This window comes from Arvicanthis niloticus, chromosome 3, assembly GCF_011762505.2.
Source record: "Arvicanthis niloticus isolate mArvNil1 chromosome 3, mArvNil1.pat.X, whole genome shotgun sequence".
NCBI classification, from domain to species: Eukaryota; Metazoa; Chordata; class Mammalia; order Rodentia; family Muridae; genus Arvicanthis; species Arvicanthis niloticus.
In genome coordinates this window covers 116,544,632-116,569,169 of record NC_047660.1, presented here as the reverse complement: position 1 = coordinate 116,569,169, position 24,538 = coordinate 116,544,632, and the positions used below count along the sequence as shown (strand labels likewise).

Sequence of the window (24,538 nt, the reverse complement as noted above, 5' to 3'; positions counted from 1 at the left end):
ACATGCATTTGACAAGAACTGAATAAAGCCTTTACCTTCCAGCCCTTCACAGGACCCATCGAAAATCTCAAATAGTCACAGATGTTAGGATAGGAGACGCAAAAGATCCGGCATTCTTAATATTTTATTTTTAAAAATGTTCATTTTGTATCAATAATAAAAGTGAGTTTATTTTCATATTAATATACTGTTAGATAACTTTAGTGTCATTTTTGACTTTTATTACATGTACTGCCCTTTATTCTAATTGAAGAGATTTTCAATTTTAGTGTTTATTGTATTTATCAGACAGGGACAATAATATGACTGAGTTGCACCATTTTTACCCTAAATTCACATGCTTTCTGCTACTCAGTGTTCATGCTTATAAATCTCTCACACATGGTTGTGACTTGTGGAATCTATGAGAAACTCCTTAGGCCTTGCTTAGAATTTTATTTTCTCTGATTTCATATTAAGAACTTATTTCCTATCTTAATATGTCTGTATATCTCTTTCACTACAACATAAGGCTAATGACAGTGCTTGGGAAAATGGTTGATTTCATTGTTTTATAATGGGAAAACACTCTCTGTAAAGTCACCTTTATTTTTACTTTAGCACTATTATAAACTGTATTGCCAAATAGGATTTGAACTACAAATCGTTATTGCATTAGAATTTGTCTTTCCTTCCAGATGAGGAACACGCCACTGAGCACACACCAAACCACCATGTGCCTCAGCCTCCTCAAGCAGTATTCCCAGCATGCATCTGTGCCGCAGTTCTTCCCATTGTTCATTTAATGGAGGATGGTGAGGTGCGGGAAGATGGCGTGGCAGGTATCATCTGGCCAGTCAAACTGTTCTGTTCTTACTCTGATTGTCTGATGGAAACCAGAGTTTTCTCTTGAACACACATTCCGCTAACTGTATGCTGGATTGTCCTATGTATGTTATAATTATAGATTTTTAACATTACATACTAATGCTATCAATTTCTCTGTCTCCTCCTCTTTTATTACCTTTACCAAGAAATTTCATTAATATCAGTAGCTAGGTCCACATTTTTTTATTACCAGAAAAAAATAACTGTACTTATTTGACTATCTAGAAGTCAAGAGTGATACCCAACTCAGAAATCTTAACTGTTAATTCACTAGCACTAAAACCTTGAGTCCTACTTAATTACCTTCCCAGATATACCAATAAAGTAAAGTTTGAAAGGAGAAATGATAAAGTAAGAATAAAATGCTATATTTACAAAGGACAAAAGATTAATACACTTTTTGTGTTTCTCTCTTCTTTCCTTCCTACCTTTTTTCCTTCCTTTCTTTGTTTTTTTTTTTTCTTCCTTTTCTATGCTTGACTAGAGACTGGACCCAAGTTTTGCACATAATAACCAAGAGTTCATCCACTGAGATCTATCCCCAATCCTCTCCTGAAGTTTTTTTAGATCAAATCTCATGAAGCTGCCCAGGCTTGCTTTAAACTTATTTATAGCTAAGGCTTGTCTTGAACTTGCAATCCTCCAGTCTCAGCACCCCCTCCACATGTAGCTGGGATTACAGGCCTGTATGACCAAAATCAGCTAAGGTTAACATTCTTTCAATTGTTAGTATGTATGCTGCCAGAGAAAGCACAAGAGTTTTAATAATAAAACTCAATATTTTTAACTCCACCCCCCCAAATGAGCAAAATATCTAAGCAATCTCTGGGCTGACAACAGTCATGAATAACACTGTTACACAAAACAATACTGTCTTACATTTTATTTGCAAAACTTATTTCAAATTAAACTAGCCATGGTTAGTGAAGAAATGAGAAGAATGTCATGCTAACACCTCACTGACCAAGCATGAATTTTGGACAAGCGTTGGAGTGTTGTTTCACAATATGAATAGAAAGACTGAAAACTGTAAATCCCTTTGGCATGGAGTTGTTTTGTTAGCATAAATATTTATAAATGGCATTGTACATCTGATAATGAATATTTGAAAATAATTTGGATGCCCAAGCACAGGCAATCAATTAATCTTGTTACCCCTATATGACAGCATTCTCAACGCTTTGGAAATAATAGTTGAGAAAATTAACTTAGTGCTCTACATAATGCTACACAGAGTTAAAAACATTAGTTCATATATGCTACTTTGAAATTTGTATGTGTGTGTGTATGTATGTGTGTGTATGTATGTGTGTGTATGTGTGTGTGTATGTGTGTGTGTATGTGTGTGTTATTTGTATAAATATGAAAAACAGACCCCAAACAGAGCATGCGTTGTTGACCTCCACTCCTCTGCTTCCTACCCCAAGGGATCCAAGGAAGCTTAGCCTGACCTGTGTCATAATGTAGGAGCACTTTCTGAATAGGATTATATATTTATTCCCAGAAACCTAATTACTGCCAACTCAACTACTTTATCTTGTTGAGATGGATACTATTTAAAGTATCTGGATTATAAAAGTTCACTTCTAATTCACTTGAATTTTAAACCAAAGCATATTTTAAAACCTAAATAATTGCTTAAGAAGTTATAATGAGTTTGGAGAGACAGCTCAGCAGTTAAGAGCACTGGTTTGATTCTCAGCACTAACGTGGTGGATCACAATATCTATAACTAGTTCCGAGGAATCCAACACCCTCTTCTGATATAATTTTTACAACACCCTCTTCTGATATAATTTTTACAGGCACCAGGCACATATGTGGTACACACACATGCATGCAGGCAAAACACTCATGTAGATATAATAAAATAAATAAGTCTGAAAATTGTTTAAACAAAATAAAAAGTAAATTTTAAAGCAGAATTTATACCAAACACAATGAATTTTCGCTTTAATTTTTAAAAATTACCAGTGTTAAGTTGGTCTTCAAGACAAGGACAACCGTATGCCTTTGCAAAGGTGTTGCTTGCAGAGTAATGCCAACACCTAAAGACCGACTCACTCCTGTTTTCTTTTGCTTACATAGGAAAATATTCAATGAAAAAAAAAAACAGCAACTTTTTACTTTGCAATACAAAAAGTGTTCAGAAGACATTTTTGTTCTTCTAACATAAGCAAGTGAGCTTTATTGCATTTTACTCGTTAAAGAACAATACTGTTACTAATTCTTTGAAATTCTCATACGTGTACACAATTTTAATTGTATGTACCCTTCTCTCTACCTCCCTCAAGCTCACTCTGGGGCCCATGAACCCTTCCCCTTCCACGACTTGATGCTTTCCTCCTTTCTTTGTTTTCTGTTAGTTTTTACTTTATTTTTCATGTGTATGGTGTTCTATTTGTCTGTGTACCACATTGTGCCTGGTGCCTGCAGAGACCAAAAAAAGGGCATAAGATGTCTCAGAACCAGTGTTACAGTTGTGACCTGCCCTGTGAGTGCTGGGAATTGAACTGAAGTTCTCTTGAACAGAACCAGTCCTCTTAACTGCTGAGCCATCCCCCTAGCCCCAATGTTTTCTCTTTTTATTGTTATCATTACTAATAACCCTTTTTATCTACTTATTCCTGACCATGTGCAAATAGTCTGGGGCTGTCCTCTAAGACTGAGGCAACTTACTAAAAGCCACATGCCCAGAGAAAACTAACTACCCGCCCTCACCCTCAGCAGCCATCAAATGTCAATAGCTCCTGAGCTAAGAGTGTGGACTCAGGAGTTCCTCTCCCAACCATAGTGGAGTTTTGATGCCTTAGTCTTGTGCAGACAATAGCATCTGCTGTGATCTGATCCTGCACCTGCTGTATCCTATTCAGAAGAAACCATTTTATAGTAATTCTCTCTATCTGCTGTCTCCTAATTTTTTTTCTACCCACTCTTTCACAATGTTTCCTGAGGCTTAGATGGGAGGCAGTTCATACAGAACACCCACTGAATGACTGAATCCTTGAAACCACTTATTCTTGGTACTTGAAGCAATCATGAGACTCTGTTTTAAGCAATTCTCCTGGCAAAAGAAGCTTCTCTGACCAAGGGTTCAGAGCAGCACAAGTCTGTGGTTATAAACATAAATATTGAGAAGGTAATTTGACAACATGACCATTTAGTACAACACCAGTAAGTTCCCAGCAGAGCTTATGTTCTCCTAGCCATGGGCTGTTGACCAAAGTACAATACCAGTGGTGAAATCCATCCTGTGCTGTGGTCTTGATCAGAAAGTGGTCAGTTTCCCAGATAACCCTTGTGCTTTTATTGGACCATTGGGTACCATTTATCTGGCAGGTCAGTGGTTTGATCCTCAAGACTCACATTATAGAAGAACTTCAACTTCAGAAAACCTTTGAAAGCAGAAAGAAAGAACTCATCAAAGCTTAGTAAAATTGTTTGAAAACTTTTTCTGGTTAAGGGACTTATGGCCATTTCTTGTCTCTTCTAAAGTCAGTGCTGTGGCCCAGCAAGTCTTGTGGAACTGTCTAATTGAAGATCCATCAACAGTTCTTCGACATTTTCTGGAAAAACTGACAATCAGCAATAGACAAGTGAGTTCCTAATCCTTTTCAGTAGGTATAAGCGTGCGCTCCCTTGAAAGCAAGCAAAGAACTTTACAGAGCTGCCTGTGCTGTCAGTGTCCTCTGAGATGCAGCCAATAGATGCCTTTTAAGTAATGACAAACAATATTAAATTTTGCTATTTCAGTTCAGATGTCTCCAGTAATTGATTTTTCCAAGTATGCATGATTCATTGCTTGATAACTCAGACTTTCAATATTTTCATTATTTTACAGAAAGACTAAATGCAATTTTATATTTTTAGGGATACATTTATTGAATTCTAATTGTTTGGTAGCCTGAAGTGTTAGTGGGGTTATTCCAATATGTTAGTGGTCTCCATCACCCAAAGCTGATTTACCAGACCATCTGTAAGGTGTCAAATTAAAGTAGTTTCCTGGACTTTAAGAAAACAAACAGATGATTAATATAATTTTACTCTGGTCTCTATGGTGATTATCTTCACTAGAAGATTCAGTTTGGTTTCTGGGAAGCAAGGTTAACTGCAGACATTTCAATTTATCTTCCTTCACTTCCTTTTACCTCATTGATTTGAAACCTAGGTAAGTAAATTTGGAAAGTCAATTAACCTAGTGTGTGTATTAGCTTCTCAGATTAGGTCCCCACATTCCAGTAATACCTGGCAGTCATCATAAATACAACCAAGTACACAACTCTCACAGGATTTACCTATGGACACTGTGGCAAGTTTTATTTTAAAATAAAATCAGCTGCTGCTTGGCGATATTTATGTATTATCCTTAATGGAAAGGTATTCCAGCTCATTTAAATAGAAAAATCACATGTACCATCAGTTTCTACTGGTAATTAATTTCTCCTTTACCATGCTAAAGTGGTGAACATAGTTGAAATTAACAAATGGGCAAAAGTAAGGAAAATTAGCCTCTAGGTTCAAGCAGTCGGGTTCTGACAGCTTGGCTGCTGACTGTCTCTGTTCTTCTCCCAGGATGAGCTAATGTACATGCTGCGCAAACTTCTCTTAAATATTGGAGACTTTCCAGCTCAAACGTCACACATCCTGTTCAACTACCTGGTGAGTTTCAGCAGCTAATAGAATTTTCTGGTAGGAATCAGAAACGGGGAGAAAGTGATTTGGAAATTCCCTTCCAATAAGTTCCCAATAATTGTATAATTGAAAGATGGTCAGCAGAGATTTCCACTTTTGCTGTGGGGAAAGCCCTGCCTGACATAATCTTTGGCGTGTGGTGGAGCCTCAGTAAATGTCTTGGTCCTCCTTTTAGCGTTAGGCTAAATGTTACTTTTCAGCCTCCTTATTCCCTTTTCCCACTTTGCTGTTTAAAGCACCCATGCATGCCCTCTAGAAAGACATTGTAAGCATAGGTTTCCATAGCAGCTCTTTGTGCTTTATCTTGCTCGGACAGCTTCTCTCCAAACCCTCCAAGATTTTTGTGTTTCTTCACATCCTTCTTCACAAACTCCAAATGAATATGCATGCGGTTTGGGGGCTGGAACATGTTAATTACTCAGAAATTGTCCCTCAAGCCAGCCAGATAACAAACAAATGTCTTTGTTGATGTTTTCTCCCTTTCTGTTATGAGAGAAATATCCATATGCGTATGTATCTATAGCAGCCTGCTAAACTTAGCTCATACTACACATCTAGATGTATAAGAAATGTTTGTGATCCCTTTATCTTGTTTGTGGCTAATTTGGTCTTCTTTCTCCGTGTCCATTTGTTGGCTAGCCAAAGAAAAGCTGGCTCCACATGAGAGCCAGCTTGGTCAAGTTTTTCTGTTGTGTATTCTCCTGATTAGTGTCATTAGAAGCACTTGATCACAGACTATGAATGCAAGGATGATTTCACCTCAAAACAAAGCCAAGGCAATGGGAACAAGCGTGTAGGAAGAATGTGACTCTGTGGTTGTTTCACTTCAGGTGGGACTCATCATGTACTTTGTGAGGACCCCATGCGAATGGGGGATGGACGCCATCTCCGCCACGCTGACCTTCCTGTGGGAGGTAGTCGGGTATGTGGAGGGCCTCTTCTTCAAGGATCTCAAGCAGACAATGAAGAAGGAGCAATGTGAAGTGAAGCTGCTGGTTACTGCTTCCATGCCAGGTAAATCCATATGTATATTTATACATGTATATGTTTATTCTCCTTCAAAAAGCATGGAACTTTTTTGCTCACAAAAAAAAAAAAAAAAAAAAAAAATAGAGTTCCAACCCCTAGCAATGAATGCATTCAAGAATTTTTGTTTACTAGAGTCAGAAGAAATATAATAGCCCCTTCAAAAGTCAGAGCTTATGAGATGAAACGGCAGACATCTGAGTCTATGAATCAGGCCTTGAAGAGTAGCCAAGGTTAAAGATTTATTCAAGTGTGTTACAGAGGGCCCATTAAACTGAAAGTCATTGTGAGTGAATTTTTGGCACTGCCATTTGAATGACATTGTTTGTGTGGCAAAGATCCTGGGCCTTTGTAAACCCAATGAGACAAGGCTTTATGAAAAGCTGGAAGAGGGGGAAAACAGGAAAAGGGAAAATTAGAAAAGAATACAATGTGCAGTGTAAACTCTAGATACAGTTAGTTCCTCTTCACACAGCACAGCGGGCTTGTCCCCAAGATGAAGATTTTACTAATGCTTTATTCCCATATGGGGGCAGGGTATGAAAACGGAAGATGAAATGTAGATGGAAATAAAGAGACTATGAGCAGAGGTGAGAACACAGATTCTGGCAGCACAGAAGCCTGTGTTAAAATGAGCAACTGCCCTTCGTTAGACTTATAACTTGAATTAGCTGTGGGAAAAATAAAACCATTTTTCATGCTTTCTTTCCATGTAGCTGATATATAAATCCAATTACTAACTCACAATTATGATGAAAGCATTAGTTTCTGCATGTTAAACGCTTACTTGCAAGGCCTGGTTTGGTGACATGGATTGTTGTGCATTTATGTGCTCTGTAGAATATACATAAGAATAGAATTTTTTTAAATATCAAAAAGTCATATTCTTAAACTCACATTCTTAAGAGCTTGGCAGCATAGCTAGTTTTATGTCAGCCTGAGAGCTAAATAAGACCCTATTTCCTATTTAAAAGAATGTTGATAATAACAGCAAGGGAAATCAGCTTATTGATACTACATTAATTTTTATGTTTTATGCCTTAAATGCAAGCTCACATGAAAGACTATGTTCATGGCTATATGTATTTTAAATAGGCACTAAAACCTTGGTAGTTCATGGGCAGAATGAATGTGATATCCCAACACAGCTGCCGGTCCATGAAGACACTCAGTTTGAAGCCCTGCTGAAGGTAGGAAAGTTTTGTTTTGTTTTTAAAAGAAATGATTTTTATGCATACCCATGCCCTCACAGTGAACATGTTTTGGAATTAAAATAAGTGACATTTTCTGTATTCAAATGAACACACCCAGTTCTTCACTCTCCAGCGCCTCCTCTACGATTGTACACTTCTGTAAGTCCCCCCACTGCTAACTGATGCTTTAACTCTGCATTGAAGCAGTCAAAATTGGGCAAATTCTGTCTCAAACAACAGTGTTGCCTGGGGTGTTATTTCCAACTTCCCCTGAAAGCTGTAGAATCTGGTTTAGGAATATTTGGTGCTACTGTTTCAGTTTTTTACTGTGCCATGGTTTTGCTCACAAAGTAAATTCAGCCTGTCAGTGGCTATAATAACAAGTATAATCTATATACAGGAAATATATACCTTAGGGAAAAAAATCAGGTAGGCAAGGAAAGAATTTTTTTCTTTTTTTTTTTCTTGAAAATAGAATTTTTTCTTTAAAATTGAAAACAGAACTTTTAATTTGAAATTGAAGATAAAATTTTTTTCACATAATATATTCTAATCATGGTTCCTCTCTTGCAACTCCTCCTAGATCCTCCTCACCTCAGCCACCCAAACCCATAGCCTTTCTTTCTCTGTCTTATTACAAAGCAAACAAGTACCTAAAACAAACCAGACTAGGACAAAACAAATGAAAAGAAGAATTAAAGAAAAGCCACAAGAGACACATAACATTTGCACACACAGACATTTTCTAAGACGCACAAACATTTTCTAAGAGTTATGATAACAATCCTCCTCAGAAGAATTACGGTTGATCACTACTCGTGCATACAAGGCTTGTAATGTAAAGTAATAAGTAATAATCTCCACTAATCTGGAGACCAAATCTTCAGTAATCTTACCTTACTAGATAAGACTGGAACCCAGTTCTGAATCCTAATAGAAATAGAAAAATGTAGCAGGTACCATGACTTCTGTTTTAGACTTCTTTGAGGTCTCCAGTAAATATGTGAGGTCTTTGGAAGCTAGTAAACTCTTAACACCACCCATTTGCAAACTTGTGTTGAATGGTAGATATCAAGGTTCAGACAGTGTTCCCTCCATGGCCTCAGTACAGCCAGTGTAATGTAAGTCATAGGACCTCCTGGCCAGTTTCTTTTATCAGTAGTAGCATAGCAGTTGGATTATACAAGTTTTCTACATGGAAAGCTCTGGAGAGAGTTCACAATAATCAGTGGGTACATTGTAGTTTGGAATATCCTCGATGCTGTTACAAAGTATGCCTTCCCTAATCCCATGCCCAGTAGGTGCCACTGTCCCTTCACAGATTAGCACTTGGTCAAATTTAAAACCATGCCACTTTGGACAATGTAAGAGTAGATGATTTACATTACCAGTCTTGACTATCTTACTTTTAGGTAAATTTAGCACTATAGGTTCTCTTGCACCTATAAGAGTTACCTTGTGTCTTTCTAGCAGACTATCCAACTACCAAGTAAAACACTCGATAAACATTTATAAAATTTGTTGCTATTGTTCTAGGAGTGCCTGGAGTTTTTCAACATCCCAGAATCCCAGTCAACACATTATTTCCTCATGGATAAACGCTGGAACCTCATCCACTACAACAAGGTAAGTCTGAGGTCACGGTGTCCATGCTGAGTTGTGTCAGGGCTCACCAAACCCTTCCTAAAAACAGCTTACTATTGGTAAAAAGCATCACTGATTCGGGTTATAAGCACGGTCACTTGGGCTTCTTTGGCTTCTGAACAATTGATTAACTTTTCTACCCCTTAGTGTCCTTATTTGTAAAGGGAAAGTGATAATAGTATGTGCGCTAGGGTAATTGTAATCACTGAAGGAGATACGCCAGCTTAAGCAGTTAGCTGCTCATCACATACTGTTGATATAGGTGGAAACTTCATATTTTTGTATTGTATTGGCAGCTTTTTGCATTGCTGTGACCAAATACCACACAGAAAGGAACTTAAGAGAGGGAAGTTTATTTTGGCACACAGTTAAGAGAATACAGTCCACCAGAAATGCATGGTGACAGAACTAGCGGAGGCCCGTCAGCTACATGGCATCAGGAAGCAGACCAGGAGTGTCTGTGCTCAACTTGCTTTGTCCTTTTTATTCAGTTCTGGTCCCCAGCCCATGAGGCTAATTGACAGTGAAGACTGACCGTCACATGCATACAGTAATGGCAACTGCCTGCCCGTTTGGAATTTTAGCTCTATCTTGACTTTCTTCCTCTTCGTTTAACCATGATGATGGCAATATGATCTAATGAAGAAAAGAACATGTTGGACACCTCAGGTGGTCCCCAGCATCACTTTAGATTACCCCTTTAACAGAGCAGTGTATCTCCCGACCATGCACCCAGTGCCTACAGTGGGTAGCCCGACTGGGAGGAGTGAAGGTTTCCTGAGAAGGGGGCTTTGCCTTTTTTAGGGTTCTATGGAAATGAGGAGTGTAAGGTAGCAAGAATCAAAACCATTAGAAAATAAATGAGTATTTTATCTACATGAGTTTTCGATGAAGAAGAAATGAAAATAAAAATAGAAAGTTTTGAACTGATTTTTCTCTTTCTGTATCACCTACCACAGACCTATGTTCGAGATATTTATCCCTTCCGGAGGTCCGTCTCTCCACAGCTGAACCTTGTACATATGCATCCAGAAAAGGGGCAGGAGCTCATCCAGAAGCAGGTGTCTAACCATGCCTTTTTATTCTGGGTCATGTTTAGGGGAGGGTAATCTGTAAACATGCTATCAGCCTTGAGAGTTTGCAATTCTATTACGATCCTCTCTTCAGTCAATGAATGATGAATAACCTTGCTCAAAAGATTGTGCCCTCAAAAGTGCAAGCTTTACACATTGGATCATGGTGTGTAATGTATTCAGAGAAACTCCCCTGGGATGATATGAAGCATATAATAGAAATACTCTAACTTATTAACTGGCTAGTTTCTAGGTATAAGTATAGTTTTATAAAGTAGATTTGAAAAATATACATAAGTGACTTACAAGAGTGTATGAGTGGGAGGTGGAGGCAGATCTGGAGTTCAAGCTCATCCTCAGCTACATATGAATTCCAAGGCTAGCCCAGACTCCATGAGACCTCTCAAATAAAACAAAAATTCGGGGCTGGGATGATGGCTCAGTGGGTAAAGTGCTTGCTGTGTAAGCATAAGGACATGGGTTCTAATCCCCAACACATGTAAAAAGCTAATGAGTGGTAGTGGGTATCTGTAACCCTGGTGCTGGGGGAAAGGAGAAGGGAAGAGATCCACAGGGCTCTCCAACCAACTACCCTAAACGAAACTGTGAGCTCTAAGCTCAGTGACAGCTGATCTCAAAAATAAGATGGAGAGTGATAAAGGAAGACCCACAAAACTGACTTCGGGTAAAAGCACATGCACATAACGTGTAAATAGTCTAGTTTATACACTCCTGACACAGTGACTAACCCAGATGAAAATAAGTAAAAACATGTTACATCAAAATAGCACTGAACCAAGAGCCAAACATCTAGATTCCATCCTTATTGGGCAGCTAAGAATCTGATATTTTTTAAATCAGGAAAAGACACAGCTCAGCAGCCGTACTTACATCTACTATTGAGAAGCAGAATAGCATTCACAGGCTTGATCATCGCAAATCAGACTCTGATCTCAGGAAACTCAGCAATCTACATGCAAAATACGACTTTATATACCATTCCAAAACTGATCGTTTTCGTAGTATGATTTTAATGTGCACGTATTTTATTGACTTTTATTTTTAAGTAAAGTATATAAAGAAGAATTTGAAGAGAATGATCGATTCAATTTTTCTGCACACATCAAAGATGCTAATTTCACATTAAAATATCATTCGTGAGATAAATGAGGACAGCCAAGTTTTGGAACACAAAAATAAATTTTTAAGATGGCTACTGTTAACTGCCTAAACTGCCTTTTAGAGAAAGATGATGCTGTGTTACGGTGAGGTAAAAGGTGCTGGGTTCAAACTGAAAGGTCTTCGCTGTGGACAGAGTCAAAGACCACCTCACCACAGTGACCTCAGCCTTCAATTTTGACAGCAAGATAGTCAAAAGCATAGTCAAAAAAACGCTACTTCACAGGCACTGTTTGTGATTATCGTGTTTAAAATCACATTTCAAAGACTGCCATAAACAGGGCACTTGTACTCTCTACTCCAGGCTGGAATTTTGAGATATCTAAGTTCCCCAGGGAGATAAAGACATGGAAGCTTATGGTCTAGCCTTACCATAATTTTCTGCAACAACTGTTTTTTACTCAAGAACTTTCTAATCCTAGCCCTTGATTATCAAGAGAAAAAGAAAGAAGAGACCAAGAGCCCAGAAACAAGCCTTCCAAACTCTGGAACAATTGGGTTACCTAGGGGCCATCAGCTTTCATATGAATAATGTATTCCTAGATTCCACTTTGTCTTTTGTTAAAAAGACAAACCCAGAACCACCAGGGAACAGCTTAAGGCGTCTGTGGAGAAGCAGCAGCAATTGTAACAGGCTGCCAGCTCCCGGTTCTGTTAGAGAAAGGTTTCTATGTGATGACGCCCACACAAATAGGGCTTGTGTAGTTCCGACTCTCTTGACAATCCTTCCCTTGTGCTTCTCGAGGCACAGCATCCCTGAGCTCAGACAGCTCAGGGACAGAGAGTCCATTAAACACCGTCTATTCTTCCTACGTGGTAAAAACACGACTTCCTCTTTCCACCCTTACCCATTTCATTTTACCATCCAGGCTTGTCACTGAAGATCTTCAATGTCTTCCACTCTTTGCAGGTTCCTAACCCTGCTCTTTGTCTGCTCCTCCAGGTGTTCACCCGGAAGCTGGAGGAAGTAGGGCGTGTTTTGTTCCTCATCTCCCTAACCCAGAAGATCCCCACAGCCCACAAGCAGTCACATGTCTCCATGCTCCAGGAGGACCTTCTTCGGCTGCCCTCCTTCCCTCGGAGTGCAATAGATGCTGAGTTTTCTCTCTTCAGTGACCCGCAAGGTAATACAGCAAGATAGTCAAAAGCATGGTCATTCCTCTTGGTTTGATCTGACCACTGGACTCCGGTGGTTCTCAAACCTGAGTATTCATCTGAATCTGCTGGAGGTTGTGCTAAAACTCAGACTGAGTGCATAAGAAGATTAAAGGGAGGCAAGCTAATTCTGCAAAACACAAGTCAGAACAGTAGTTGCCTCTGGGTTGGGAAAGAGTTGGCAAAGGCATGAGAGAACTTTAGGAAAAGACAAAAATTAGCTACACAGTCCTTGGATTTTGTATACCTGAGTACACACTGCCAAGGACCAGCCTCGCCTTGGAGGGAGTTCTGAGAGAAGGGATGTCTGGGAACCGTGAAAACAGATGACTCAAAGTCAAATTGTGGGTCCAAGCTGGCGGCCTAGGACCTGCTTAGATGGCTTTCCAGGCTGCCTCCCTGTCTGCCTGCCTGTTTCTCTCTCTCTCTCTCTCTCTCTCTCTCTCTCTCTCTCTCTCTCTCTCTCTCCCTTCCTCTCTCCCTCCCTCCCTCCTTCCTTCCCTCTTTCCCTCCTTCCCTCCCTCTCTTTCTCCCTCCCTCCCTCCCTCTCTCCCTCCCTTTTTCTCTCTCCCCCTAGCCCCCCCGTGTGTGAATGTGTCTGTGTGTGTCTATGTGTGTGTCTGTGTTCTTCCTCTCTCTCTCGCCCTCCTCCTCTCCCTCTTCCCCTCCCCTTCCTCCCCTCTGTATGTGTCTGTGTGTGAGTGTGTCTGTGTGTGTGTGTTCTGCTCTACGCTAAACAACTTTTTCTTGCTATTCTAAAAACTCTCTGATTGAGACAGTAAAACTTGTGAAAACTGAAGACCCCCATACTCGGGAGACCCTTCCTCAAGTCTCAGGAAATCACGACCACCCAAAGATCACAAGAAACCATACCTGGATGCAATCAGCAGAGGCTTTATTAGGGAAGAAACCTGACAGCCATCGGTCTCACACACACTCGCCCAGGAGTGGAGTTCGACTCCAACATCCAGTCCGTGGAGGGTTTTAAAGGGAAAAACCACAAACCAGGGGAGTGGGAAGGGGGGTGAGAGGTTGTCAAGGATACATAACATAAGAATAGCGAAACATTCCAGAGAAACCCACCCTGAAAGGTTAATAGCCATGGAAATTACTCAGTACAATCATTTTTCTCAAAAATGTAGTCTTACCAAGTCACTGTCCCCTATACTGTCATTACAAAATATCTCTCACTTCCTCCAGTCACAGCCCCACCTAGATCGCTTGTATTTTTTATGGTCAGGAATGTTGACCTGTTCCTGCTTTGGGGGCCCCCCACACCCACAGGTGGGCCTGCTGCCTGAGGCTTGAGGAATGTAATCCAGCAAGTGTCCTCTGATTCAGGGGCAATGTCCTTCACCCGGAATGTGTCCTGGGGTAGTGAAAATCTTACATTCAGTTCCACTTTCTGGAACTTGCATTTTTCTGCCCAGGTCTAAGGGCAAAGAAATCTACACATATTTCATAAAATGGCCTTTATAATTTTTCACTCTACAAAAACTATCTCGCTGGATAACTCATGGTTTTTTGTTTGTTTTTTGTTTGTTTGTTTTGACTAATGTCAGAAAAGTTTGTTTTGACTAATGTTATAAAAAAAAAAAAAAAGTTTTTGGATTTTTCTGACCAAATCAGAAATCCTGTTAGAAAAAAATTCCTGGAGATCTGTTTTCGCTCTCCAGACAGCGAAGCTCTCTCTAGAGAAATTCTAAAGAACTGATTCGTGTTCTGTGAGCTCATCTCAGGCAGACCAAAAGCCCAGGTTTTTATTTACATATCACTTCAGTCATTTACTTCACTCACTGCTAGTACTGGTTCCGGAAAATGGTACATTATTCCACTTTTGATTATCCTATGAATCAGCATTCCATGACTCCAGCCCCCTAATTCTTAGGAAACAGCAAACACACATTTTCTCTTAACATTGAAAAAGAGTGCAGAGATCTGCCTGCCTCTGTTAAGCACAGACAATAAGCTAGCTGGGTGGGACCCTGCCCTGAAATTACCATTTCTATCACACCTGGGCCTGGACTTGCTGTGTCCCAGGCTGACCCTGAGCTCAGGAATCTGCCTGCCTTTGAATCTCTCTGATGAGCTGACTGATAATGTAGCTGCCTTGTTCCATTAGGTTCATGAAGCCCCCCATAATTCATATTGCATCCTTATATTTTTGCATAATTGAGAAATTTTATCTTTAAACTCGTGGTTTTAGAGTTCTTTTCCACATCCCTGAAGATCCCAGCGATTACTATTTTGCTGAGACATAGCCACACCTTCAACTCCTGGACTCTTGCGGTTCCTGATTACCATAGAGTCCATGAGGATAACAGAGAGGACATTCCTGGGAAGGAAAGAGTCCTCCACTGTACTGGTCCCAGAAAATAGGTACATTATTACACAAACAAGCCTTACACCTACAGCAGCCAACCACATGCAAGAAGGCTCACCTGGGGCCTTGTCCCAGGGGCAGGAGCCATGCCACTCTGTCCCCACTAAGGCCACACAGGACTCAGCAACGTACTATTGCAAAACTCACTGGATACACCCATTTAAGTTCTCTGCATTTTAGTGTAACTCATACCTGAAGTGTGATGGAGTCAGAGAAATAGCAAGAGACCCAGCTGAGAGCCTCACATCACTGATGTGGGACAGGCAACTTCAGTTAGCATCTCTGTACTTCAGAGTTCCTCACAGAAAGAGTTCTGGTCCCCTAACAAGTTGAACAGAAGGTGTCTCAAGCTATGATCCCTACCATTGGATCCCCTTCCCCACTACTTGGACTGCCTGGTTGGGCCTCAGTAGGAGAGAATGTGCCTACACCTGCTGGAACTAGATGCTCCATGGTGGGGTGGTACCCAAGGGGGCTTCTCCCCTTCTCTAAAGAGAAGTGGTAGGGTCACTGAGGGGAAGCATTTATAAGGGTGAGACTGGGAAGAGAGGAGGGAGGGGCTGTGATTGGATGTAAAATAAATAAAAAATTAAACAAGAGAGAGAAAGAGAGAGAGCATGTGTTCTGGTCTATACAGTGATAAGGAAAGCCAGGCACTGATCCCAGCCCTACCCATTGTCCAACTACAATAATATCTCTTTCAGTAATGCAGTTTATTTAACATCACAACACTGCAAATACCTGTCCTGGCTTGCCTAGAGTGCAATCAGAGAAGTGTGCACAGACTTTAGAGATGCAAGAAGTGCTGTGCTGGGCAACCTATTGGCTGTACAGATTCTGGAATGGGAACAAATAAGTGGGAAATACTTGTGCCTTGGCTTTTGATCCTGGGCTTATGCTGCCAGAGGCTGGCGTGGGGCTAATTCCACCTCTACTGTTTTGTGTTCTCACAGCTGGGAAGGAACTGTTTGGCCTCGACACCCTGCAGAAAAGCTTGTGGATCCAACTCCTGGAGGAGATGTTCCTGGGCATGCCAAGCGAGTTTCCCTGGGGAGACGAAATCATGCTTTTTCTCAATGTGTTCAATGGAGCTCTCATTCTCCACCCAGAAGACAGTGCCCTGCTCAGGCAGTACGCTGCCACTGTCATCAACACAGCTGTCCACTTCAATCACCTATTCTCTCTCAGTGGCTACCAGTGGATTCTCCCTACCATGCTGCAGGTGCCTGGAGTCTCCTATCCCAGCTACAAAAGTAACCCAGCCCTGCTCAGAACCAAGCAATCCAACAATATCTTTAAAGAAGCGTTTCCCTGACAAAGTTATCTCCTTTGTTACCACAGAAGGCACCCAGGGAAATCCCCACATAGATTTTTCAAGAACTCACTATTCAGTGCTGTCCTGAGATACTGCCCCAGAGTTAGTAAGTGGGATAGTCTTTCCATGTCGAATATCATGGTAACTCCAAAAAAAAAATGTGGCATCAGGATCAGCAGCCTCTGTATCCCGCAAGGACAATTCACTCTGCTGGGCCCCATTTCAGACCTCCCAAATAAGAAACTCTGTGTGAGGGTCCAGCAGTGTGTTTTTACAATGTCTTGTAGTAGTGCAGGTACTGTAGACAGTGAGGGACACTCTGTGCTGCCCTTTAACCAGCTGGATGGCAGATTGCCATCTGTTGTGACCTAAGTTTGAACAGGGATTTCTAGTGCCAGAAATGTAGGTTCAAGGAATGGGAGGATTTGACTTTTTCTGTTTCACATGTCCAGTGTGAACCTGGCTCTACTTGGGAGTAGAGTACTAAAGATAAGTCAGAGAGGACCTGGGACTAATTCGAGCTGCCTATTTGGGAGAAGCTTTTAATGAACATTATGAAAGTCGTGTAGTTTTGTAAAAAAAAATACAATCTGCTTCATCCAATGATGGCAAGAAACCTTTTTTTTTTTTAACTACAAGACTGTTTGCCTTATTTTTAAATAATTGCATTTCCTCTTTTACCCAACGTAATTATACTCACTGTAAAATTGAGACAATGCAATTTAAGCAAAACATGCAGGTCACCTGCAACTCTTCTTACCAGAAAACACTTCTGTTCCCTGAATATCTACATGCAGGCATAAAAATAAAACTACATTATACTATATATTCAAATGGATATCCTTTTTCAAGTAACAAAGACGATCCTGTGAATTTCGTACGGCTATTGAGCTTTAGAGCATCAACAACTACACTTACACGTCATTTTGAGATTTTGTTTTACCCCAGTCAGAATGGACAAAGACCTCAAACAAATAGATAAACACCAAGAACAAGTGAGGACAATGCCGGTGAGGATGTGGGGAGGGACAACACTTATCCAGAGCTCTGAAAGGCACAAGCTGTGGTACCTCTGGAAATCAGAGTAACAGTGCCTAAGAAGCTAAACACAGGTTTACCACACAATCCACCTGTACTCCTCACAGCCATGCACCCAAAGCCTACTACAGAGATACCTGCCTGTCCATGTTCTGTGTTGGTCTATTCACAGCAGCCAGGAAATGAAAACAGCCTGGGTGCCCATCAACTGATGGGTAGATAATGAAAGTGTGGTATATTTGCACAAGTACCATAATTCATTTAAGAAGCTACCACTTATGATTAACTTATTTCAAGTTTGTTACTATTACAACTAGTCAGAAGCAGATATTTTTAGGTAAACATCTGCTAAACCATAAACACATTTTTTTAAAATTTTTTCCCAGGTAGCTTATGACTAGACATTTATTTCAATGAAAGAAGTAGACACAAAAAGTAGAGACACTTTGTGCTCCAGCTGTTTGCTAGTGTGGCCCCTCTCCTGGAGTTCCCAGTGAGTAAGATCTGAGTGATAAGTGAAAACCAACAGGAGCTGAAGGGGATTGCAACCCCATAGAAAGAACTACAGTATCAACCAACCAGACCCCTCACCCCCGAGTTCCCAGGGACTAAACCAGATGATGGTCCTTGTGTCTATTTCTTTCATTGAAATAAATGTCTAGTCATAAGCTACCTGGGAAAAATTTTTGTTAAAAATGTGTTTATGGTTTATAGGAATTTTATGTCTATCACCAAGTTATCTCAAGAAAGCTGATGCTATATTACACTCCATACTACCAATGGAGAACATTAGCCTCTTTCTGTGTTTGCTATGACTATGGGAAGTTTTATAAGAAAACACCACTTTGGCAAACTGTGAAGACATTTTCTAAGTATGGGGTTCTTTCTCTGTAGGTATACTCAGACTATGAAAGCAACCCCCAGCTGCGTCGAGCTATTGAATTTGCCTGCCACCAGTTCTACATTCTACACCGGAAGCCCTTTGTGCTCCAGCTGTTTGCTAGTGTGGCCCCTCTCCTGGAGTTCCCAGTGAGTAAGATCTGAGTGATAAGTGAAAGCCAACAGGAGCTGAAGGGGATTGCAACCCCATAGAAAGAACAACAGTATCAACCAACCAGACTCCCCAGAGTTCCCAGGGACTAAACCACCAACCAAAGAATACATATGGAGGGACCCATGGGGGAAACACCCTCGTAGAAGCTGGGTGAGGGGGATTGAATAGAGGTTTTCCCCCTGGGGGTGAGAGGGCAGGTACCAGGAAAGGGGATAACATTTGAAATGTAAATAAAGAAAATATCCAATAAAAAAAAAAAAAAAAGAAAGAAAGAAAGAAAGAAAAGAAAAGAAACCAACCAAAGGGAGCTTTTAAAGGTGACAGCAGAGAGTGTTTGGGTAGAGTACAGAGTACAGAGGTAGGCTAGGATGCTGCAAAACTCCAGAGTGGACAGAAAAAAAACTTAAAACGTGTGTGACTTACTGCTGGCATTTAGTAGAGCCCTCAAATTCTTCAACAGAATGTCAGCTACAGAGTTATATAAGTTGCATTGCACATAGATATTACGAGATATAGATATGATATATATCATCATATGTATATGTATTTGCACTTAGAAATTTCGAATTTCCAGTTGGCAATATTAGTACTAACATGACAATCAATAAACTGAAAGTGGTTTCTTTTGTTTTGTTTTTATGTAGGATGCTGCCAATACAGGGTCCAGCAAAGGCGTGTCTGCTCAGTGTCTGTTTGACTTGCTACAGTCTCTGGAGGGAGAAACCACTGATATATTGGACATTCTAGAGCTAGTTAAAGCTGAGAAGCCCCTTAAGTCACTAGGTAAATGGAACACCCCCCCCCAGCATTCTTTTTCCTATTGCAATTATTCTAATAAATATATGTACTTCTATAATCAATTATGACTAACTATGCATAACTAAAATTATTATATAGTATATACAACTAAATCAAAATAGAACAATGTTATACTTTGAGTGAGTAAATTTTTTGTAATTTTCTTGTCTTAAATTTCTTGAGACTCTACAGAATAAGGAATCCTCTGCCATAAAATTCATAGTGAAGCATTTCTCAGTTGACCCCTACTCGAACTGTTTAATTTCACCAGTTCTAAGCAAATAGACTTCTCTAATGGTCTTTTGTGTTAATATAATGTATAGAATTAGATATAATTCAAAGATAAAGCTTTCTGTCCTACCTCGGGCAATTAAAATGCCTGAGTAGCTTCTAGAAGGTAAGATTGTTAAAACCTCCCTTATTTGTGACCCGGTTGTTTGAATGTAGGAAGCAGAGTTTTGTTCCCTTCAGATAGGAAATGAATAGTTTGCAGAATTCAGAAATGAAAATCTAAGAGATAAAAGGCCAAATGCAGCATGAAAGGCCAAGACCTTAGTGGCAATACTGGCTGCTTCCTCTGGAGTCACACCCAGTGCATCTTTGCAGATTTCTGCTATGGAAACGAAGACCTGACGTTCTCCATCAGTGAAGCTATCAAGCTCTGTGTCACTGTGGTGGCTTATGCTCCTGAGTCATTCCGAAGGTGAGGTAACTGCAGCCTGTCTTTCTGTCCCTTGCGATGAGTAGGTGTAAGAAAGAAATGAAACTGAATGAGGAGGCTTACGTTTGGCACAGCTTTCTGTAACATTCTGATGAACAATCTCCTAAAAACCAATTTTGAAAAATGTTTTTAATAGCAGAAGTCCTGTAAAAATACTGAAAAATCTTCCTGAATTTGAAATCCCCAAATTTGGAATTCTATACAGAGGCAAAGATGTTTACTCTTGTTAAAATATAAAAAAAAATATTTTTCCACTTACGTAATTTCCAAGCTGTTAGCAGACAAAATTTCATAACAGACATTTAAACCATCTGTGAAAGCCCCCTCTGAGGACACAAAAGACAGTGATATGAATCTCCTGTTCTATTTTGACATGAACACGGAAGCGAATGATTCACATAGGAAGTGAGTCACCCCAGTTCCAGGAAGTTGGTTCTGGTTGGATACATAAGTTTCACCTCCTTTTAACAGCCTGCTCTGTTGGCGTACACTCCAGGGAGAGAGGAGCCAAGCTCGTTTTGCTCACTGTCTTCGTATATTTGCTCTTTAGATGGGCATCTCCTCTGCCCTGCAACTGAATGAATAAAGGACAGAAGGTTACCAGGATTTACAGCTTTTTTTTTTTCTCGAAAGAAATAACAGGGATAAATAAAACTGTAACCAGTAAGCGCCAAGTTTTTGTCATCTTTAATGAGAAATAGCCATTAAGCAAAAGGTAGACAGGTGTCTGACTGTGGCCTTTAAGGGAAGAAAATCTGCAGTCCACAAGCATAGTCTTGCTCCCAGTTCCCTGTCCCTCCTGCAATATCCAGCTCCAGGAAGCACTCCAGAATAAACACAAACATTCTGTTCTAGTTTGTTTGTATTCTACGCATCCTCGGTTAGATGCCTCAGATTCTCACTGACATTAAGACCTTGGTAGCTACAGCAAAATCCTTTACCTTTTCAGGAAACACACTGATTTCTTGCCTCCTTTTTCTAGGCCATCTTAGACATACTAGGACTTAAAAATCTGTCGTAGCTTTAACTTGTCACATTCTTACAGTAGAGCTTTGAGTCTATGTAGATAGCCCTTCAGAAAGCAGGTCCTGGTGCTGAAAAACACATGGCAGAAATGCCTGGTGTTTTGATTCCATTCTCTCTTTAAATTGAGATGTCTGACAGCAATTTTCTACACCAAGTGTGCACCCTATCCAGTGAGTCGTGTCCTCTCACATATTGCTAAATCCCATCAAAAAAAAAAAAAAAAAAAAAAACCCCAGCATCTACCAACTCTTGCTGTAAAATGGCTTAGGTTTCTGAAGGCAGCTTCTTAGAAAAAGATCTAATGGTGTCTCAAAATTACTTCAGCTGAAAAACTGCCCTCAACACATTCCCAAACAGAGGCTTTGCTGGGAAACGAAGCCTGTTACTTCAACGGTCTGTAGCACCCTGCCAATATTTTGCTCTTCTTTTGGCCACTTGTACAAATGTCTAATTCTTCTTACTTAGCTCATATGTTTCATTAAGAGAGGCTTCCTCACCTGTTGCTGGGTGCTGAATTCATTAACGACAGTCAACACATCCAACAGCTTTCATTGGTTGTTCTTCGTGTGGCACAGGAAAGGGAATAGAATTCCTCTGGTGGTGTTTTCATGCTCCTGGATGTCACACAGTCCAACGCGATGTGACCTGGCTCTCTTTCTGGTGCTTACAGCCTTCAGATGCTGATGGTCTTGGAGGCTTTAGTTCCATGCTACCTACAGAAGATGAAGAGGCAGACATCACAGGTAGAGACTGTGCCTGCTGCTCGGGAGGAGATTGCTGCCACAGCTGCTCTGGCCACATCGCTACAAGCTCTTTTGTACAGTGTGGAGGTTCTCACCAGGTAATCTCAAAGGCAGATATCCATAGCCTAAAACAATATGTATCCATTGAAAAGATGAGGAAACCAGTTATGACTAAATATCTCTAAAACCTGACCTTTGTTTATGGCTTACAGACAACTCTCTTTGTAGAGACAGGCCCTTATGGCTTCTAACTATAAATACTACCTAAATTATCTGGATATTTAGTGCTAAGTACTCTGAATAATGGCAGTAGCAGCAATGATGACTTTCCTATGTGATTACTAAACATACAATTATGTGGGGACCTGGTCCTGCAGATGTCCCACGGCGGTCTCCCGGCTGGTGGCAGGGCGTGAGTGGAGAGGGGGGGATTGCCTGCCCCGGCTGCTGGCGTCCTCCGGCCGTCGTCGCTGGCTAGTCTTGTCCAGGTGTTGCCCTGCTACTCTGTGCTAAACTGGTCCAGGCTCGGGCCAGGACGATAAGGAGCCAGTCTAGCTGACGGAAAGGCAGCCGGGCGCTCCAGGCAGGCTCCAGGGAGAGCCGGCAGTTACAAGCGGTACAGCTCTTTGTTTAGCTGGGGAATGCGGCTAGACAGCAGAAGAGCCTAGCAGGCTCTGAAGCATTACAGCTCTTAAGCCGGAGGTGCCGGCTGGGTAGGAGCCCAGCGGGCTCTAAAGGGTTACAGCTCTCAAGCCGGGAAGTGCCGGCCAGGTGCCAGGTAGCAGAGAAGGGCTGCAGCGGCGGGTCAACGACAACGAAAGGAAGTTCACGGACACCTGGATGGGTCTTGTGTGTGTTTTACTTGTCAATTAGGCTCAATATATACAGTTTGGGGTGGGTGAAGGTTTTAGCAACAGGTAACCTCATTGGCTTGGTCTAGGTTTTGGGGATGCCTCATATGCATGTGAGGAGAGCCTGGGGCACCATTCCTACGTGACCCGATGGTCGTAGACCTCTCAACCTCTCTGAGGGAGGGGCTGTCAATCGGTAAAGGGCAGAAGCTGAGAGCACCAGGGGGCCAGGAACAGAGCCAAACAGTCTACCATCCCTCAAAAGGGTCTCCGGGGTTTGAAACTCGTTCAACCAGACACCTGGTTGTCTCTCAGCTCAGTGCCCTACACAATTACATATAACTTGATGAGTTCCTATGGAGATTTTTAGCTCACTGGTAAACAAATCCCTTTAGCAAAGAGATATGTTAGTGAATATGAAGATGCAATCCACATTTTAATTAGATGTTTGATTAGGTTTTAGGTTTTGCATTTACAGAAAAAGACAAGGGGGTGGAGACAAGAGAAAGAATGAGTATGAATGCACACACAATTGAGATGACACGTATGAGGATCAGTTCTCCCCTTCTTTCATGTGGGTCCCAGAAACTGAATTCCCTTTGTCAGACTTGGGGCCAAGCAGCTTCACTGAGCCATCTTGCTCACACTAGTCAGTTATTTTGAGATGTGTATTTGCAACTGTAACTAAGCATTCTTTTCTCATTTTACTATTCATAAAGAGTTGGATTTTTATAGTGTAATTTTAGAAACTACAAAGCAAATATAAACTTCAGAATGTTACTCTATTCTGGAAGGAATAGATTTATCATGGAACAGGATCAAATAATGCCATGAGATGAGAGAGAGAGAGAGAGAGAGAGAGAGAGAGAGAGATCTAGGGAAGAAGTCACATGGGCACCAGAGTTTAGCCCTAAACAAAGTTCAAGAAGCTGTCCTGTAACAAGATCCTTGGGTGAAAATGAAAGTTGAGCTATCACAACAGGAAGGGCAAGATAGGAGCTTTAGGTTGGCAGAGCGCAGAAAAGGCAAGAACAGGGTAGAAGGCATGTGGCTGGCTTTCTTTGCATTCTCTCTAAATTAACTAAAGCTATAGATATCCTTCCTAGAGGTGCTGAGGGGACCATCCTGGGTTTGTGTATTTGCTTCTTCATTCCATTCTGTTGTTCTGTGTGTGTCCACATGCCAACCTAAAATCTTGCCTATGATTTCACCAGGGATCAATTCTGTCCATCTATCATGTCGGTCCCAGGAATCAAATTCAGGTTGTCAGCCTCAGAGGCAGGCATCTTCAACCACTGAGGCATCTTGCTGACCCTGTTTAATTATTTTGAGATGTAATATGTGAATGACAGTGACTGGGATTGTTTGTCACGAGTGCTGATGTATGGTCAGTTTCCAGTGGTGAACTGTACTGCCAACATAGGCAAGCAGAGTGGATCCCCAAAGTCTTAGGTAGCATAGAAAGAAGAAAAGAATTGCAGTCATATCATGTGAAGAGAAATGACTACAGTAGTATTTGGAAAAGATTACTGTTCTTGCCTCTGTTGTAGGGAGACTGGGGAGACAAGTGTAAAAGGAAGAGGCTGAATTGCTCATCTGCACCTAAAATGGATAAGCAGAAAAGGTGGAACAGAGACCCAGGACAAACTGGACAAACTTAAGTCCCAGTGAGAAGTATTGAAGCTTTGTTGATGGCTTCAGGAAAGCCTTGGAGAAGATGCTTCCAAAGAGAGGGATGCAATTAATTTTGCCTATTCCTTCTACACCTGTCTCCCAAATC

The 24,538-nt window shown here is 41.0% G+C and overlaps 1 protein-coding gene across 1 annotated transcript in view; it reads left to right on the top strand.

Moving 5' to 3' along the window:
- The window catches only part of Unc80 (unc-80 subunit of NALCN channel complex), a 185,177-nt gene that overhangs the window by 117,165 nt on the left and 43,474 nt on the right, over positions 1 to 24,538 (top strand). Inside the window, exons 35-47 of the mRNA XM_076932055.1 lie at positions 678 to 821; positions 4,363 to 4,463; positions 5,440 to 5,526; positions 6,390 to 6,573; positions 7,681 to 7,775; positions 9,315 to 9,404; positions 10,382 to 10,483; positions 12,618 to 12,798; positions 16,166 to 16,434; positions 18,460 to 18,594; positions 19,264 to 19,402; positions 20,024 to 20,120; positions 21,835 to 22,005. Of these exons, the coding sequence (XP_076788170.1) occupies positions 678 to 821; positions 4,363 to 4,463; positions 5,440 to 5,526; positions 6,390 to 6,573; positions 7,681 to 7,775; positions 9,315 to 9,404; positions 10,382 to 10,483; positions 12,618 to 12,798; positions 16,166 to 16,434; positions 18,460 to 18,594; positions 19,264 to 19,402; positions 20,024 to 20,120; positions 21,835 to 22,005 (1,795 nt within the window). The remainder of the gene's footprint in view (positions 1 to 677; positions 822 to 4,362; positions 4,464 to 5,439; positions 5,527 to 6,389; positions 6,574 to 7,680; positions 7,776 to 9,314; positions 9,405 to 10,381; positions 10,484 to 12,617; positions 12,799 to 16,165; positions 16,435 to 18,459; positions 18,595 to 19,263; positions 19,403 to 20,023; positions 20,121 to 21,834; positions 22,006 to 24,538) is intronic.